The sequence below is a fragment of the Pleuronectes platessa genome, chromosome 16 (assembly GCF_947347685.1).
Source record: "Pleuronectes platessa chromosome 16, fPlePla1.1, whole genome shotgun sequence".
Lineage (NCBI taxonomy): Eukaryota > Metazoa > Chordata > Actinopteri > Pleuronectiformes > Pleuronectidae > Pleuronectes > Pleuronectes platessa.
The window spans coordinates 17,156,389-17,175,779 of NC_070641.1; the positions used below are offsets into that span (position 1 = coordinate 17,156,389).

Sequence of the window (19,391 nt, forward strand, 5' to 3'; positions counted from 1 at the left end):
GAAACGGTATGTTGTCATCGAGCAGGAGCCTTAGAAGGTGTATTTGACGCTCTCAAAGCAGTGGGGATTAGGTAGAGATCACATTCACACACACACACACACACACACACACACACACACACACACAATGATGTCATTCATGACATGAAATCAAGCCAGGTGGTAACTGAGCCAAACACTGGAGACTGGAGGGAATCCTCTTGTAGACAAAGCAGAAAGTTCCACCCCACCCTGATATTTCAGAAATAGGTGCAGATATAATGGATTTTCCATGTGAGCAGCAAGGATCAAACGATGCTGCTCCGTCCGACCACCTCCTTGGTCCACACTGAAATATCTCCACAACTATTGGGTGGATTGGCACAACATCTTTGGATTTCAGGTGACAACATTTTGACTCCCCTGGTTTTTAGTGTTGCCCTCGGGATGAATTTTAGTCTCATCAGTTGTAATATCTTCAGTTCTAGCCCAGCATCATTTTAAGGTGAAAACCTTAGTGTTTCGAGTACTTGGGTTTATGAAATACCTGCATGCCAACATGATACACTTTGAGGTTATCCATTACCAGTCCCACTATGAGGGGATTTGCCATGTTACCATAGTAGTAAAAATAGAAACATCAGTAGAAATGTAATAAAGTAACGCCACTAAGAAGGCCGTATACATCCTCTAAGGCCCAACAGCCCCTTTAAATTCAATCAAGTTTCACTAAATCTTACACAGTCATCGGTATCAGTTCCGTAAATGAGCCAGATTTCCTTCATCAACATTCATGAATTATTCGTAGAAATACTGTGAAATGTTGAAAATGTTAACTAAGTTTCGTGGTCCTGCAATCATGCTTAGAAACAAACAAACAAACAAACAAATGCAAAGGGGTGAACACAACCTCCTTGGCAGAGGTAATAAGAAAGCTAATCCACACACAAGGAAATATAAAAAATACCAAAAGTCCCAGAATTATGTGCATGTGGTCCACTACTATACTTGCACGTGCATTTTATTAGCATTACTTTGATATGTGTCTGCTGTAGGCCTCCAAAGCATCTGGATGCAAGAAGATTCCAACACTACATCTGCTGCGTGTGAGGGCAGAGAGGTGCAGAGATAGACTGTAAAACGACAGGACGGGGATACACACATGCAACACTTGAAAGTGAGGCTTGTTTCACACCAACTGTGACACGCCACATGTGACATATTACCACAGACGTGTTAAAACATCTGTTTGTAGCCGTCAGTCCGTCAGTGAGTTTATTACAGAGGAATCATGTCAGAGGTGATTGGGTCAAATCTCATGCAGGTTCACAAGGAAAATAACTTGAACATGAATGCAGGCCGGGACATGTGAACACTGTTCAAATGGAGTCTCAGGGGAAGATGATGGTGTTGGGCTTAAGTCAGACTTTATCTAAAGTAGACACACAAACACACACAGTGTGTAGTAAATATAAAACGCATAAATGCGGCGATACAGCGACTTTGTTAAATGAGGTATCCAAAAGTTTGCATTTCGTTATTTTGGAATGCATTGAAGCACCGTGCATGTTTAATAGTGTGGTAGTGTGTGTGTGTGTGTGTGTGTGTGTGTATGTGTGTGTGTTTGTACTCGCTTTGGTTACCTCTTCAGGAACTCTCCCAGTATAAACACTTGTCTTGTCAGGACCAGTAGATCTTAAGGGGACCAAAGCCTGTTCCGAACGAGCCCGAATGTAATTTCTGAGACCTTGTGTGTGTGTGTGTGTGTGTGTGTGTGTGTGTGTGTGTGTGTGTGTGTGTGTGTGTGTGTGTGTGCGTGTGGGTGTGCGTGTCTTCAGAAAATGACTTTTTGGTATGGGGTGCCTCACTTTGTGTGCAGCACTGTGTGTCACGAGGCGGTGCACATGCAACCATTGGAGGGACTGAGTCAGAGTGGATGCATATGACATATCACATCAGAAAGACGTGCACCACATGGCCACGGAACTGATCTCATTTCACTTTTTGGAAAGTCAAAGCAACGACTGCACGCTTCTGCACTGGATACGTCTCTTCTTCTGTTCATGTGTCCCAATTCATCGGCATGTTTTGACTGGTTTGAACAATTACAATGCGTTCAATGATCCAGTTTCTTCCACTGAATGAATAAGTGCGTGTTTGGCGTATTTGTAAAGCCAAAGCCATGAAGCCGTGATCTATTCTTGTGGGATAATGAATAGGATCTTTGGAAAATGAAAAGAAACCATGCATGACGGCCACTTGCAAGCTCCTTTCTTTCAGGGTGATTAACTGCACGTTGCGTGTTAACAGTATGGTTTAAGACACAGGTGGAAAACTAAGTGGGCAGTGTACCATGGAGCATAATGTCGGTGTAGCAACTAAACACAGCATTTGGTTTGAGCATCTTTCTTCCACCAGTGTTTCCAGGAGCGTTGTGTTTTTGCAGCATTACTCCTTCCATCCATTTGGCAGCAGTGTCTCAGTTAAGACCTCATCAACGTGAGCATCTCCATAAACTCAAGTTTTCCAATCAAGCCCCAATGAGCAGAACATAGCCGGTGCATTGTCGACTCTAATGGCAACAGCAGTGTGTGCTGAAACGTGTCCAGAAAAACGATGTTGTAAAATCCGATTGTCAAACATCTTAATCCCATACTTCCCCTAAAAAGTTCCTCAATTTACGTTGAGCTACCATGATCATCTGAAAATCTCCCAACCCCGAAATTACTCTCTCATCAATTAAAGCTCAGGACTCAGCAGTCACAGTTTAACAAGATGCTGCGAGGCCCAAACCACAGAGGAGAGGGGAACAAATCCCTGAGCATTTCTTCCTTGAATCGAAGGAGACTGCGGTACGGGTGGAAAATGTGTGGAGGCCTCGGTATGAACCGTCTTCATTTGTGGCTGCTCGATGGGAAACCACTTTTACACTCTAATCCTTACTTTTCTATCTGCTGCGCAAGAAAATCCCCCCCCCCCCTTTTCCTTCAGCGCAGAGTGGTTCATCCTTCCCTCAGAGTGTTTCTAATTAGCCTGACATGTGCCCATTACTCCCCAAATAAGAATCACCACACGGAATATACATCCTTCCATCCATCACGCCATATCTCAGACAGTCACAGCGGCCTGTAACTCAGACCATACCGGACATTTTTTGGTTCATGCAAACGAATCCACAATGGCCCGAGTCGATGGCATGCACTGAAGTGTGGGCGTGAGTCCTTGGGAGCTTCCGAGCAAAACAAATCGCTGTTCCCACGAGAACGAGAGGAGCTACGAACCTTTAGTTTATTGTCTTTGAGTTGTTTTAGAGAAATTCTGACCAAGATTCCTTTGTCTTTTTATATGTACACATTAACTTTTGGAGTGGATTCTTTTACACGGGGAGGCCAAGGAATTTTTATTTCATTCTCTTCAACATTGTGAGAATGTTTTGTGAATTTCTCAAGAAACAATGCAGAGATCTTGATGAAAAACCAAAATATTTAGGGGACTGGTATCTAGGAGCAGTTTAATGTGGCTTGAATGAATTGTTGGGGAGGTATGTGATCTATTTTCTCACATTTGAGCAATTAAATATATTAAACTTTTTTCTATTGTTTTATTCTGCAGAGTTGAATTTTACAATAGACTTAAGTTTAAAGACATTCAGGTTCTGCTTTCTTAGTTGTGTTTTAAAGTCCTGGAACGGCAACACCCCTGTGCTTTAGAATCATGCATTTTGTGAATTACTGTACACCTAAAATATTGTCGACAGAGTCATAAAACACGACTAAATGCTGGTGGTGTCCACGGATTCCTGTGGCAGCCGCAAGTGGAGGCTGGCTGCTCATGAGCTCATATGTGCAAACACAGAGCAGAGCCAATATTTTCAGACTTGTTTGCTCAGATCAAGTTATAGTTCAGCGAACGTGCAGTAGATCTTCACGTCCCCCTCTTAGGGCATGTATTATCAATCATTCCTCCCTTTTTCCTGCCCGTTCTTTCATTCGCCTCAGTTGGATTTCTCACATCATTACCAGCGTTAAGTGACAACGGTGGATTATGTTGAATCTCCTGCTGATTTAATGAATGTGCTCCTGCAAATACTGTCACTAACATCTTTGCCAGGTGTTGGGCTGGCACAGCGAAGAAGAAAAAAATATGTGTGACTGGTAATACAGAGTAATAAAAGTTGGCACAGATGAAGTGAGCCGAGCACATTTAGATTTTAGTGAGGCCCACTAAAAACTACTGCCAGACCTATAAAAAATAGAGGGGATATGACTTAAATACTGAGTGGAATTAAAGGAGGCGAGATGTATGGAGAGAGCCAGAGCCCTGGGTGTGTGTCTTCGGTGTGTGTATGTGAGTGTGTGTGTGTGTTTGCGTGTGTGTGTGTGTGTGTGCATGCAAACTGGCACAAATAAAGACAGCAGCAGGCTCCTGCAAGCAGCATGCTATTTTTACACTCACGAACCCCGTAGATTTCCATAAACAAAGCTCAGTCTTAATCGATTTGATTGACATTTTTTGGTTTTAATCATCAGTTGCAAGCACCGGTTTCTCCCTTTTCCACGCATTGTTATGAGAACATCTGCATTTCAGTCAGTCGGAGCATATTTCAGTTCTTAAGTGGGTTCCTTTTTTGGTCGTTCCACCCAAACAGATGCTTCTTTTTTTCTCTTCTTCTTCCATAGGGTACAATGCACCATGAAAGAGAAGAGCTCTGCTGCTAATTCTGAGCCCGGAGAGGAAAGAGGGGGCTTTTCTGGGTGAGCTGACATCTCTCATAATTAGAGGCCACAGCGCACGCAGACCTCAGACGGTCCATGTGGCCTCACTGTGTGGAGGTGGCGAGAGGAGACGCAGGGAGAGAGAAACTGACGAGAGGAAGGAAAGAGTGGGATTTCTCTCCGGTGACGGTGGAGGAGAATAAAGTTAGATCTTCATGTGAGAGAGCTTAAAGGTTAAAGACTAAAAAGATATTGTAATATTTTCTGATCAGTACTGTTGTTTACAATAACCAGCCCTCCATTCTTGATGCCAATGGATTAAGGCTGAGGTTTTAAAGGTCCAGCGTGTCCATCAGCAGGAAAGAAACATAACATTCAGAAATATGTTTTTTCATTAGTAGACATTCACCGAAAACTAAGAATCATTGTATATTCTTGAAATTTTGAGCCTTTATGTGTACATTAGGAGCAGGTCCTCTTCCCAAGGGTCCGCTTTATTCACTTTTATGTTTTTTAACCTAAACACTTCTTGACATACATGAGTCTAACAGGCGGGAGCTATATTTTCATGTCTCAAGGAAAAATGTAACATCGTCCCAATTTGATGATCTTTGCAGAGAAAAAGGGGAATAAAGTTCTTCTTTCCTACTCTTTATATATATCAAGATTTTTGGCATTTTGGCATTTATTTTGATAGATACAGTGAAGGAGAGACAGGAAACAGATTGAGAAGGAATAGGAGAGAGACTCTCAGTATATGTTCAAACTGTCCAGGAGTCGGACCAGTGACCTGCTGATGGAGGACGAGTCTCCACTTCCTTCCTCTACCCAGGAAAGATGCCAAATTATCCAGGATATGAACGCTGCCATCTTGTGGATTTGGACCCAGAGTCAGAACAGTAGTGATGGAGGCAAGTTAGCACTGGATTTATAGCATCGGATAACAAATGAACACAAAAATCACCAGAAAAACCAGTTGCCGGAATTTTGACGGGATACTTATATATTTCATATTTGTCTATGTCCCTTCCACTAACATAGAAGAGTAATTCAACGTACTGTAGTTACTAGATATGCTAGGTTTTATCACACTGATGGTAGTTAGGTCACAAACAGGCGGTCAATCTATTTCTACACCCTTGATGTTGGTTTTGGATCTCTGTTCAGCTGGATTTGATATTTGGTTTAAAATTTTGGTTTTAAATTTGTAAATTTGTAAAAAAAAAAATTGCGATAGGAAACAAAAAAAGAATGAGACATTATAGTGTGAGTGTCACATGAAATAAAACTTTACTTCACAACACAGAGCATCAGAGTCAGGATGATGGTTTTATACACCCCACTGTGATTTGCATACTTTACATATCATAAAAGCTTCAAAATAATCACAGATAGAAATAGAACAATTTATTATAAGTGGTAAACAGATTGATGTCCAAGGCAGTTGATGAAGTGGCAAAAACTACAAAAACCTACATCATGGAATCTGTGTATGTTTTGTTCTCTGATTATTGTTGTTATTGTTTTTATTTACAGATGAGGTATCACTGTTATATCTGCAAAACACAGAAGAATATCATCAACATTAAGATATGTAGCATCACTTAGGCCAACAGTAAGTATAATGAAAATATAAATGCAGTAAAAAGAAATAGTGGTTTATTGTTAAGCGTGACATTTCTCTTTCCAATGTCCTGTCAATGAACACATATTCTGTCTTGCCTTGTCTGGTAATAAATACATTTCTGTCATTTAAAAAACTGTGACTGTTGCATTTCAAATCAACAGAAACTATAAATATCATCTTATTTAATAAACAAAACATAAAGCAAGTAAAATCGATTTTCAAGGCAACGTTTTTGACTTTTCCTTTGGTACCTATTTTCTTTTTAACTTTTGTACATTACATTACAACCAAGAGAAATTGTTAAATAACTAAGCCATTAACTGTGTGTGTGTTTAAGTTGCATATTGGCAGCACTGTGCGCACGTCATCTTCGACTCTACGACAACACAGGGACATTTTGTGAGCGCTGCACGTCATGTTGATTCCATTGAGGCAGAATGGGCCAAGAAGAGTCCCAGTTTGTGGACATTGTATTCCTTTACATCCTACCTGAGAACTTTAGCCCTGAACAGTCCCTCCTAAAAGTAAGAGGCTGTCTATAATGCGTCCTCCTGTGTTAGTCCCACCCAAAGTCTTGTCCGCTTATCTGGTAGAAGTGGTGGTTGAAGGGCCTGTAGAAGTCTCTCAGTCTCTGTAGGACCTCGGTGGGGATCTGGGGATGGGGTCTGCCCTTTGACTTCCCAAGGCAGCGAGGCCTGCTGCTCCCCTCAGGCTTCTTCAAGCAGGGGAAACCTTTGGTCTGGTTGAAGTAGAAGTGTTTGTCTGAAACAACCCTCTTCAGACCCAGGAAGTCTTGCACCCGGCCCATCTCCCCAGCTGGGTCGCTGACCAACCGCTCACCACTGACAAACAGAAAGTGAGACAGGGGGAAGTGCTGCAGCCAGTTCTCCAGATGCTTGGCGTAGAGGCCGATGCGCACGGCGCTCCACGTGGTGTCAATCAGACCTGTGGAGGAGTTTTTCAAGGCCAGGCTCTGGAAGGATGGGAGGCCTGGGTTCTTGGACAGTGTCTGGGTGTAGTCAGACACCGCCCGGGTCACAGGATCCCTGACCACCACAATGAGCTTGGTTTGGCAGTTCATGGTGCAGACACGCCCAGGAGCCTCCTTTGTGACAAAGTAGCTGGGGGTTTTCTCCATGGTGATCTGCCCGTCCAGTGTCCGAGGCATCAGGTTCCTAAAGGAAAAGAAAGAACTGGTCAGATGCCACCAAATCTGATTCATCTCTTAAAACCAAAGTGAAAACTGTTAGTTCTCTCTGTGTGCATCACCACAAATTTAATATACAAATATAGATCAGTTCATCTTTACAAAGACACATTGTCTTTATCACATAAATAAACAGTTTGTCTAAAATGCACAAAAGGGAAAAAGCTACATTTAAGCTTTTTTTAACCCAAAATCTTTAAACAGAGCAACTTTTTAAATACAGGAGCAGCGACATCAAATCCACACTGACTTTGGGGGAAATAAAAATCAAGCGATAATGTAAACACATCATATACACTATACATTAAAGCACCCCCAAAGTCTGCCGTGATTAAAGCTTCGAGCGCTGTTCTGTGTTTATGCACGAGGGCCCCAGACAGGCCCTCAGAGCCTCAGTGTATGAGGCCTGCACAACAGCACCATCCACTCACTACAGGCCCGATGAGTCAAAACCACAAAGCCTCAAGAACCACTTAACAGCAATTTCCTACAGATTTCCAACCCCCCATTCATCTTGCAAGATCAGTCCCAAACACATGCACACACACACACCTCCCCTACGGGCTTCTCCTGCAAGGACCCAAACAAAATCAGCAGGAAGTGGGACCAGGATGACAAGCTGCCGAGCTCAGCTAGTGTGTTAAACACATGCCTGCAATAAGGAGAGATGCTCGGCAAGATATGCCTATGGAAATCCATTATGGAAGTTTGTTTTTCTATAATACAGAGATTCCTTTTACACAACAATCCGACAAACTGTTAATCACTAATCTACTGAATTATCATTTGTTTATCTTTTAGTTTTTCTTGAGCTGTTTTCAGAAATGAACTGTGGAAAAGGGCTTTTGCCTTTCACATATGAACCACTTGACATCTTCCTCAGCTTCTTCTACGTGCATGGCTCCTCTTTTTCATCTTCTTCTGATACATTTGTATTTCTTCAGTTTTGTGTCTCATGTTAGAAAGGTCAGCAACATGTCGACCTGAAGGCTGTTTCGGTAAGCTTAGGTTTCTTCTCTACTTTACAAACATCTGGGTGCACTATAGCTGTGAGAATCTTTTTTCACATCGATATGCTTCAACAGCATCTCCTCACAGATCAGAGTAGCTGTCCTCCATGTTACACACACAGTCTTCATTCAGGACTATCCAGCAAACAGACATGGTGGGTATCATATCCTGGAGACACGGTATGTGTCTCATTTGTCTATGACACAGATGGACTGCAATGGGCGGGCTCGTGGTCGATCAAGTATTTCTGCATGACACACGCAAGATGAGCAATGTTACAAAGAGCAAATGAATTGCCTGTAGTTAATTCACCAACACATCTTATACCCTGTTACTGGAAACAGAGATCTTTCATGTGGCTTAATAGAAAACAAAGATGGGGCCTCTGTGCTTTATGTGTTTCAGATTGGAAGTCAGTGACAAGAGGCCTTTGTGTAGATGAATGAAGGACGCGGAAAATAAATGTATTTACATTTTGTCAGTTATTAGTGAGCTGATATCAGTGATTTATAAAAGCCAGTTTTCATAAAATCCAACGGGCTAATTGTTTGCAAGTCGGTACAAAAATAACAGCTGGCAGCAGAAATGATTTTCATCTTAGGAAACTATAATTAGCTGAGAAACAAATATAAACCCAGTTCCATGCAGAACAATTGGTGGACATCTTGAGGCAGCATCATTTTGATTTTTCATTCAGCTTTAAAGACATGACTCGAGAGATAGACCCTCGAATATGTTTTAAACTCATAAGACAACAAATCAGTCAATTATTATAAATCCTTGTTGTTTTCCCTTCACGTGTCTTAGTGCTCCATTAGTTCAATATCGCTAAACTTCATTTTAAATTCTACTGGACATCTGACATTTTGGGAAACACACATAACCTGTTCACTTTCTTTAGACTTAGACAAGGAGATGAATAGTTATCAATGAATCTCAATGAAGCTTTGAGTTTCACCTCTTTCCTGAAAGTTAAGCTATTTCGACCCAACTCCCCATTAAGTGATACTCTTAATAAAAAACATTAATTGATTATTATCCAATTACAATAGCTGCAAATGGCCTCTCCCTGTCTGTCTGTCCCCTGTTTATCTGTGTCTGATCAATATGTCTGTCTCTATTTGATGGATTGCTCAACATATGTTGGCGAGTATGTGTGTGTGTGTGTGTGTGTTGGTGTATTTGTGCACACAGGCGACATATTCACACATGCAAGCACAGAGGTGTCAGTGTCAGTTAATGAGAAACTGGGCACTCATCTTCCTCTCGCCCCCCCTCCTCTCTCGTCCAAAGTCTTTGATTTGTCCTTCACTCCTTCACATAAGTGTCACTTCAGTAATTGACCAGAAGTTGTCTGTTCAATTCTCATGAATAGTTAATGAATTGTGGCCTCTGCCCCCCCACCACTCTCCTCGGGTCCCTATCTCCCTCATCACAATCTGTCTCATTATCAGAGAATCAATAAAAGCCATTTTCTATCATAAATCTACCTGTGTACGTGGTGTCAGGAGCAACTGTAAACATCTCAGGGATGATTAATATCTTGTCAATGTTCTCATACATGTAAATTTATTCTTATGCTTACAAACACACCTCGTTCACTCAGCCTCAGGAAATATGCATTTGAAACTGCTGTTGTTTGCACATGAACATGTGTAACAATGCAAGTTATACAGCAGTATGTTAGCCTCTGTGTTATTAGTAAAAATTGAATTTGGGCTCGACTTTTTGTCAGAATAAACAGAGTTCGCCTCCAAAGATGTTCATGGCCCCCCCGGCCCTTTTCATCAAATCACAATGCATATGACTCTAGACTCCAGCAGCTACTCATGTAAAGAGAGTAACTCTGGACAGGTTAGATGTTTTTCTACTAAGTGCAGCCCTGGAAAGCCTTGCTGACAAACCACATTAATCTGGAACTCCCTGCTGTTAAAAGGATGTCGAGCTTTTCCTCCCTGAAGTGTTGCACAGCACTGATTAATCTACTGATATGTTCTCTGCAGTCTGGGGCCGACGATTAAATACTAACGACGGCAACAAGGATGTGGCCAAGAGACTTCCTGTCCCCCCCTCCTGAGATTATGGGTTCTCCCGCTGATGTGCTGCAGCTACATGCCTTTCAGTGCCCCAACAAAGGGCATTGTGCACAGATATTAAAGCTGATGTTTAGATCAAAAAAGATCCTCAAAATCCAATTAGCAATTCATTTTCTCAAACAGAATAGATCTCAAATCCAACGGATTTCAGTCATTTACAGAAACATCTGAGCTGAAAGCTGATTTTTCGAGGGGGGATAACAATCTGACGGGCATCTCCACGCCCAAACGCTTTCTTAACCGAGACCCAATTAAAGTGGTGGTGGAAAAAATTAGGGCTGTAAAAATGGGAAGTGAACAACAATCTGGAGGAAAACACTTCCCAGCAGCGCTGCTATGATCCGACTGTGACAGGAGGAGCCTGAGGGTCACGGACGCCCCGTCAGGATGAATGTGGGAACCTCGATTTATGCCAGGATAGCAAATGCTGCTGTTCCCCTCTGACCAGAAAACAACAGAAACACAACAAATGAAATGCTGTGAGCTCAACAAGCAGCACATAAACAGACGTGTGGAGGATGAGTTTGACGTTTTGGGAAATGAACTCATATGTTTTCTTGACTGGAGTTCGATGAGAAGATTGACACCACTCAGTACATATCTGACTAGCTCGTAAATGCTTAGTTTAGCTTAGCATACAGACCTGGAAACCCAACCTGGCTCAGCCCAAAGGAAACTAAATAGGAACTTGTAAACCTTGACACATTCTATCGCATCTGTTTTCAGTACAAAACCAAGAGTAAACGTGATAAACTGCAGTTTTAAGTGAAGTTTTGTTTGAGATTTCTTGGCAGAGAGCATCAATATCTAGAGTTATCCACTGATTACCTGGTAAACCAACATTTATTTTTATGGCTGAACTATTTTCTTAACTTTTCAGTCAGGCTATCTGTTTCCACCGGTTTCAAGTCTTTTTGGTGAGTTAAGCTAAATGGCTACTGTCAGTAGCTTCAGATTTAATGGACGTTAGAGTAGCACCAATCTAATCTTACTCAACTCTGTAAGAAACGCAACCCTCCAAAGCCCCAAACTGACACCAAACCACTTTATTACAATCTTCTAACCACTCTTATTAAAATTGTAAACAAAGTTCATTTACTGTTTGTGGACATAAATAAAAGTACAAAAGTAAAGAGTGCAAACCCCTTCCACCATCCCATCACCATCAAATGTGTAACGTACACATTTAGACGTTATAGCCCCCAACCAACACTTTAAATAATGAAGCAGAAATGGTGCATTGGGACTCTTTAAGGAGTTTCCGACCATGATGTCATTGCAGTCTCATGTCGTAGCCAATCACAGATTTTAAGGAGGTTCTTATGAAACTTTCTTTGCCGTAGACTAACGAACGCCATTCTCTGGACTGCCCTCTCAGCTCGAGGGCCCCAGACCATTCCTTGCTTTGTCTACCCTGTTGCAACGTCCCAGGGTGAGATAGCAAATAAATGTATCGGCAAAAATGTCAATCTGTTGCTTTCACTTTAACCTGAGTAGAGTACACAAAGCTGAACATAAGCTTGCATTAACCTGCCACTGATACTGCGAGTGTGATAGTATCCAAGAACCTGAACACACAAGAGTCGTCGTCATTGTTTGGGGAACAGTATGGCTGAGTGCCGCCATGCTGTCTATGTGTTCATTGTCTAAACAGAAACCTGATGCAAGTGACAAGGCCCTGTAGTGTCTGTCGAAGGGGAACTGAAACACAAATTCAAGATGATAATGCCAAATGTAGCCCGAGGACGGGGTTCAGACTGAAAAACAACTTATAAACACATTTTCACAATATTCAAACACACACAATCGCACTTGCTGCAGTGTGAGTCAGCGTCAACCTGGAGGGGAATTTATGGCAGTTACGCTGACGATCATAACCTCGCTCTCCACAAGAGAGGAGGTGGATAGAAACCCCATGAGACTGTTGCCACTCACAGATTATAATTACATTGTTATCAGCTGTTTCCCCTCTCTATTAATTTCTACACGGGACTCTAGTTTATGTGCAACACTCACTATGCAGAGACTACAGTGTTTAAATTTACATCTGTGGTGGTGAACAGCGTTATATAATTGCAATGAGCTGGAATATGTGTTGGTTTGTTTCGTGTGTGTAAGTGTGTGTGGGTGTTGCTAGCGCATGTAGACTCTTATGTCACATTGAGAACTTGTAGGGTCGCAGGAGGGCTGGAGCCAAGCGTTGGGCGAGAGGCGGGGTGCACCCTGGGTGTGTCACAGGGCCAACATACAGAACCACACAAACTATTCACACTCATATCCACACCTACGTCAATTTGCAGGTTCCAATTAATCTAACTCGAATCTGCACATTTTTGTAGGAGGAAGCCGGCGATGGGAGGAACATGGAAAGGTCTCACAGAAAGACTAAGATCCTAACCAGCTCGCCAGCGTGTAGAATTTGGTTTGCTAAATTATTTCTTAAATGTGGTCATATCTAATCAAAGAATGTGTAAATACGAATCTGAAAAGAGATGCTTTATCAACTTTCTACTTGAATAACTGATGCTAGGTGCACAATTTGTGCCCATTTCTTGTTCACTTTTCGGCGTAATGCTCAACAGAACATTACGGTTGGGGCTCTTTTCGTCATTCACAGTTATGAAAACCAGACTCATTCTTTTAGACCATGCAATTGTTGACTATGTGCGATAAAACAACTGTTTTTTAAATTAGATTTAGGGATCCGCTGGATACGCAAGTCTGTTTTCAACTTTGTGTTTTTCTTTTCTGAAAAATGGCAACGCAACTGAGCACAAATGCCAAGCATCTGAAACATTTCATCATTCACCATTATTTCTTCACACAGCATTTTCCTCAGGATAGCCAACTGCAGCACAACTCAACACGACACGACTCAAACCTCCCCACAATTTAACAGGCGCCCCAAAATAGACCACAATGCACCTCAAATTATTATAATTCTCACCATCTGGGGTACGAGTGTGGGGCCTTTTCAAATCTTGCACCACCACCCAGACCCAACTCTCGCCAAAACCACCACCTTTGAAACAGACTCTACAGCTCAACACTACAGACACCACTTCCTGGTCTGTTACACCAATCAGCAGCTATCATTAACGGCCTCAGGGCTTGACACAGAATGAGGTGTCGGGGAAATCACCCTCACCGCGGAGGGCATTGCTCCGTGTGTGTTAGAGTGAACGTTTAGCATTTCATCTTTCTGAAGATCCAGACTGAGATGATTATTTACTTGACTCAGGCCTCACAGAAAAAAACTGTTGCAGTAGTTGTAGGATAATTTTAGTTGATGGATGTAACGTATTTTTAACAACTTATTATAAACTGCACATTAAGGAAATAAAGCTAAAGATTTTGTTCCATCTTTAATTAACAGTAAAGCTCTGATATTACATATTTAATCAAGATGAATCCATATTCACCAAAGCAACGCATTATACCATCAACAAACAGCTCCGGTTCAGTACACATGCAGATTAAATACTGTCCAATAGATTATCTGCCATGCCTAATCAATGACTTTAATTATGTCTTAGATTTTTAATGGTATTGCAAAAACAATTACATACAGACTGCAGAAATCTACTTGCAAAAAAGTTTCTAGTTTAATAACTGTAACAGACAGTAAATGTATGTTATAATATTTTTGATATAGCCGGAGGTCAAAGGTCAGTTGTTTTAAAAAGCTTATATCGAAAATTATATATATTTTCATATGTTTTCAAATTAGATAAAATGCCAAAACTAATTGAATTTTTTTTTTTATATTATAGAGTAGTTAAATTTTTTGAGATAAAACTGATCCAGCTAAAGTTAAGTCCTAGTGACCTACTGTTGGTCATATTTACATAAATCTGTATTTATAATGACCACTGTCAATTGCAGCACTGCCGACATTTCTGCTTGACCTTGAGCCGCTGCCCATAAAGGATGTGTACGATATTTTTTATAGCTATCCGATCGGGCATGGCCTTTGGTGTCAAGACAGTAAGTCAACCAATTGACAAGCTGTCAAAATATTGAAGAGCCAAGGAGGTTTTTCCTCCAATAGAAATGCATAAATGATTCATTCATAAATCAGACCAGTCACTTGGTTTCCAGGATCTTATTTTGGTTCTTGGATTCATTAACTGATCTTTTTTTGTTTCACAGTGAAACAACCGCAGCTTGTTCCGCTATGAGACAACAAAAACAAATGTGTTTATTCTAACGACATCAAGATACAAGATACAAGGGGAGAAAAAAGACTGAGTTTACAGATTACTCATTCCAGGCCACCTCATGGTGACAAAGCCGAGACAATCAGAACCATTGTGCCACGGAAAGCCGAGGTTTTTTCAGTTTTCCGTGGTGGCTCTCAAGTCCCATCTGAAACCCATCACTTCTACGAATTCCCCTTAAAACCATAAAACAACACAGAAAATCATTAAATCTTTGCTTAAATTTTTTGAATGCGCTGTTTGTGGTTTTTCAATTCCAGTAATCGGCACATATACACACATGCAAACGAGGGGATGGGGTGGAGAGACAGACGGGGTGGAGCGGAAAAATAGTGAAGAAAGAGAGGAATGAATGGATCACGATGGAAAACATACATGAATGATGTTTGTCGAAGTTTGTCTCACGGGAGACAACGCTGGTGTAACAACACGTCTACGCTGCCACGTCTGTGAAGTGTCTCCAACATGTGGATCACCCCTGGGGACAAGCAATGGTTCAATCCAATATCTGCTCTCCTCCAATCTGGAACAACTTGGTGATTGATACGTTGTTTACGAACATCTGAATCTTTCTGATATAAAATGATAAACATATTTTTGGAGGCATGTCTGAAACACAAGCATGCATGGGTCAAGGAGCAGCGTCGCACACACACACATACACACACAAACACACACACACACACACACACATACACATCACTGCTCTCCTTCCCCTTCTCTGGGGGTCACTTCAGATGACAGGGAACAGTTTTCCCAGTTCCTGAGACTCAGTGACAACAGGAGAATCGTCTTTCAGGCTCACGTTGCTGCTGCTTCTGTTGTTGAGTTAAACTTTTCAACCTGCACCTCGGCTTTCAGTTGAACTTACTTCTATTAAAATCTACTATCGTTAAATTGCAGGTTGTTGAACCACACACACAACAGATTGTGAAAGTTAATGTCCATGCAGTCACAGACACCACAGCCATTTACAAAAGCTGATCAAACCCTAATCATGACACTTTCTTGAGGGTTGAAATATTGAATGTACTGTATTTAGAACCAAATTTACCTATAAATATAATTATTATAAAACAAATGCTGAGACTTTTATTCCACGTGAGCTTCATGCTGACTGTAACTACTGAGAAATTTGGCACCAGCCTCCGTCAGTTTGGTTTTTGAATATATGATAAGAACTGAAACAATAATTGTATAAAATGATCTGGTAAGACAATTACTTTGATAACTGATGAAGGACGTTAGCTCATCTTATAGCTTCTATAACTCTTCAGTTATCTATATACTGTGTATCATTCGAGGGTCTCCCCAGTGACTGGAGTCAATCCCAGTAGACATTGGACGAGAGGCACAGTACAACCCGGGACTGGTCGCCACTGTATCCCCGAGCTGAGCTCTACAGACAAACGTCCACTCTCACTTTCTCCGTCATACAGGAGAGGGAACTGGATGTCTCTCGATTATGCGTTTAAAGAAGGAATGGTTAGGTGAGATTGATCAATAATGAAAAGAATCATTACTCTCAGCCCGTGTTATGATTGCCCTAACAATCCCAGTCAGTATTGCTGCTGTGTCACAGCACTAACAGCTTTAAGGCCGCAGTCAGGCTAATTAAAACACACAGAAACACACATAAAACATGCCCTGGAAACACCAGGTCTGCCACAGGTATTTCCACATAAAGACCTCCTCGCCACTAACGGAATAATAAGGGGAAGGGAAACTAGACAGCAGGGGTGGAAAATAAGGAATGAGAGAAATTTGTGAGAAATAAAATGGGACCGAATAATGTGGGAAGAAAGATCGGTTGCGAATGTGGTGCAGAAAGACGGCGGACGAGAGGAGTGAAATAAAAACAAGGCGCTAGATAAGGGAGGGAAGTGCTAACCTGCATGTGGTGCGTGTGTGTTTTCGCTTGTTTGTGCGTGCAGAGAGGGGGGAAAAAGAGAGGAGGCTTAACAGCATGCTAAAATTATCAATGGTGAAAGTGTTTCCATGTGTCCTTGTGTTCTCAGTTAAGCTCCAAGCGGGTAACGAAGACAGAAAACAAGAGAAGATTCAATTACACTTCAGTGTTTCAGCTACCAAAGAGCTTGTTAATCAGTGGTGTTCATGCTGTCAAAGCTCAGTCTCTCCTTATGGAACCTTTACTGCAGAACTCACAGGTCCAAACCTGAGCACTGCCACTGCTGATGAGTGTTTGATCTGCTCGGCTGAGATCTTCTTCAACAACATCTGGGGATGATCAGCTTCATCCACATACAAATCCTTCTTTAGGGCCTTGACTACACGTAAATGATAGCTCTGGTCCGCCTGGTCGCCCCTGTGAGAGTGGCAGATGAGTGTTTCATCTGTTTTTAGAACTGTAAAACTGTAACTCGCCACAAAGGCCGGACCATCTTCAATGAGCTGCTTGTATCGATCAAAGTTTTATTAGAGTAGTATTAATCACCGTGATGTTTCATCCGACCTCTTCTGGAGAACCAGTGGGAACAAGGTGAGAACGTGGACGCCATGTTGAAGTGTATAAATGGTGTTTATATGGATGACTGTCAAAGGTGATGAACTGCTCCTCAGGGACCTCACCAGCGTTTTGATCCACACACACAAGGAGAATATTGGCTGTATAGCTGATCTGAATACATCAGCCGGTCAGTGTGTGGCTGTCCTGTCTATTGACTGGAGGCATCAGCACTTCTGCACATGCAGCTGAACGGATGTCAAGCTCAAACTGACCCCTCAGCCGGACACCATACATCATCCTGCATCGACTGAGGTTTAAACTCCTCAGTTTCAAATTATAAGCTAAAAAAAACTACATAAAAACAAACATATATGTGTAAAAATTTGCACAGTAAAATCTTTAACTGTTTATTTAAGGTTGCAGTTTTATACCGTGAATACGTGTAACAGGAGTTTGTTGCACTTCTTACTGTCTCACACTGAAGAGATTGTATTACATCTGTAACATCTGGACATGACTCGTGGTATGCCTTTGTTTTCAAAAACGTAACTCAATATTTGTAATTCGATTAACATCATAACATTATAATATCATAATACCTAACATATTTTCCGTTTATTACGCTTATTGAGACCAAAAGTGAAAGTTAGATAGTGATATGTGTTGCCACCGTCCTGGATCTGTCTGACTTCTTCCAGATGCAAAGTGAATATATATTCTATAGTCCAAATAATCTAGGAGAAACTGAGAAATGCAAATATTATAGCCTACTGTTTATTACAGATTAACTCATATTTGCACTCTATATTCACTTTATGACTAAAATTATCTTATATATCCATAGGATGCGTAAAGTGGAAGCTTTTGAAGGTGTTTCCTACCTGTACCACTCCAGTCCTTTATCATAGAACCTGTCGAAGAAGTGTGGCTCAGAACCGACCGCTCTCACGTCCGGGTGGATGCGGAGAAACTCCAGCAGTGCCCGGGTCCCTCCTTTCTTCACGCCGATTATAATCGCCTGTGGAAACCTTTTGGTCCCGAAGGTGTTGGACACGGGGATGCCGCCGCTCCGCGCGCTCGCATTGGCGCTGTCCGTTGCGCGCGGAGGAAGCAAGCGTCCCGTTGGCGCGTCCATCCTTGGTGCCTCCGCGGAGTCAGTGCGGTTCCGCGCTGGTCGTAGGTCGTCCAGTACGCGGCGATGATCGTCCAGAGCGTCATAGTCCCTGTCTACCCCCCGCTGGCTGTACAGGGTCCTCGGAGCCGAGTCGCACAATCCGGCGAGGCAGTAGAAGAAGTAGGTGAAGATCAGGACCATGGTGAAGAACACCGAGGCTTTGGACAGCGCCTTCCCAAAGTTGAACCTGACTCTGCCTCCACTACATCCCATGAGTTGATCTCCTGCTCGATGCCCAGGGGCCAAAACGGAGACAGCATGCTTCTCCTTCTTCCTACATTGATCGAATACTGTTGTAAAAATTTATATCGCAGAACCTGTTGCGTAAAAGTGAGCCATCACACGGAAAAGCTCCTCTCAGAAGCGGAGTCACACAGGATTTCTCAAAAAATTACCTTCATAGTCTCTGTCCAGGAAAGTCTGGTGAGAATGAGTCTAATCCTGCTCAGTGGAGAAAGTTGTATCATTTAACATGACTCGTTTGTTTGCATATAGACTTTGACAGTCTGCTGTATCTGTGCGCTCTGAGCCACTAATCCCTCATTCAAGGTTTCTCCTCTGCGTCTCCTACGCCCCCTCCCTTTTACTAAGTCTCCACCCTTCTCTTCTCAAGCCATAGCATAAACATGCACTCATCAACGTAGGAGTGACATATGTGCTAACTTCCATGAGCAAAATCACTCCAATATAATGAAACCCATTGCACATGTGTTAAACCCACTCGCTTTGAGACCGCGTCCAAAGAGATTTACAAGATTCGCTTTTGGCCTCTTTTTGCAACACGAGCAACAGAAATCGTTCTTTTTGTGGAACTTTGTGACCTGCAAAATAAAAAATTCTAGAGCACTTTGTTATGAGCTAGAGGGCCATCAGGGTTTTACAAATGTAAACTGAC

General features: G+C 42.1%; 1 protein-coding gene across 1 annotated transcript; it reads right to left on the reverse strand.

Annotated features, from left to right (window-relative positions):
* Positions 1-5,959: 5,959 nt before the first annotated feature.
* Positions 5,960-19,023, reverse strand: LOC128458646 (heparan sulfate glucosamine 3-O-sulfotransferase 6). The gene is made up of 2 exons (XM_053443554.1): positions 18,204-19,023; positions 5,960-7,496 (listed from the first exon to the last, which is right to left on the reverse strand). Exons 1-2 carry the CDS (start codon positions 18,707-18,709, stop codon positions 6,878-6,880), a joined length of 1,125 nt encoding a protein of 374 aa, XP_053299529.1. The 5' UTR covers positions 18,710-19,023; the 3' UTR covers positions 5,960-6,877.
* Positions 19,024-19,391: the final 368 nt, after the last annotated feature.

Bases quoted from the DNA above. Each gene is read 5' to 3' on its own strand.
- LOC128458646 (XM_053443554.1), bottom strand. From the start codon at position 18,709: ATGGGATGTAGTGGAGGCAGAGTCAGGTTCAACTTTGGGAAGGCGCTG. The intron at 7,497-18,203 runs GTAGGAAACACC...CTTTTCCTTTAG, and splicing joins AAAGGACTGGAGTGGTACAG to GAACCTGATGCCTCGGACAC.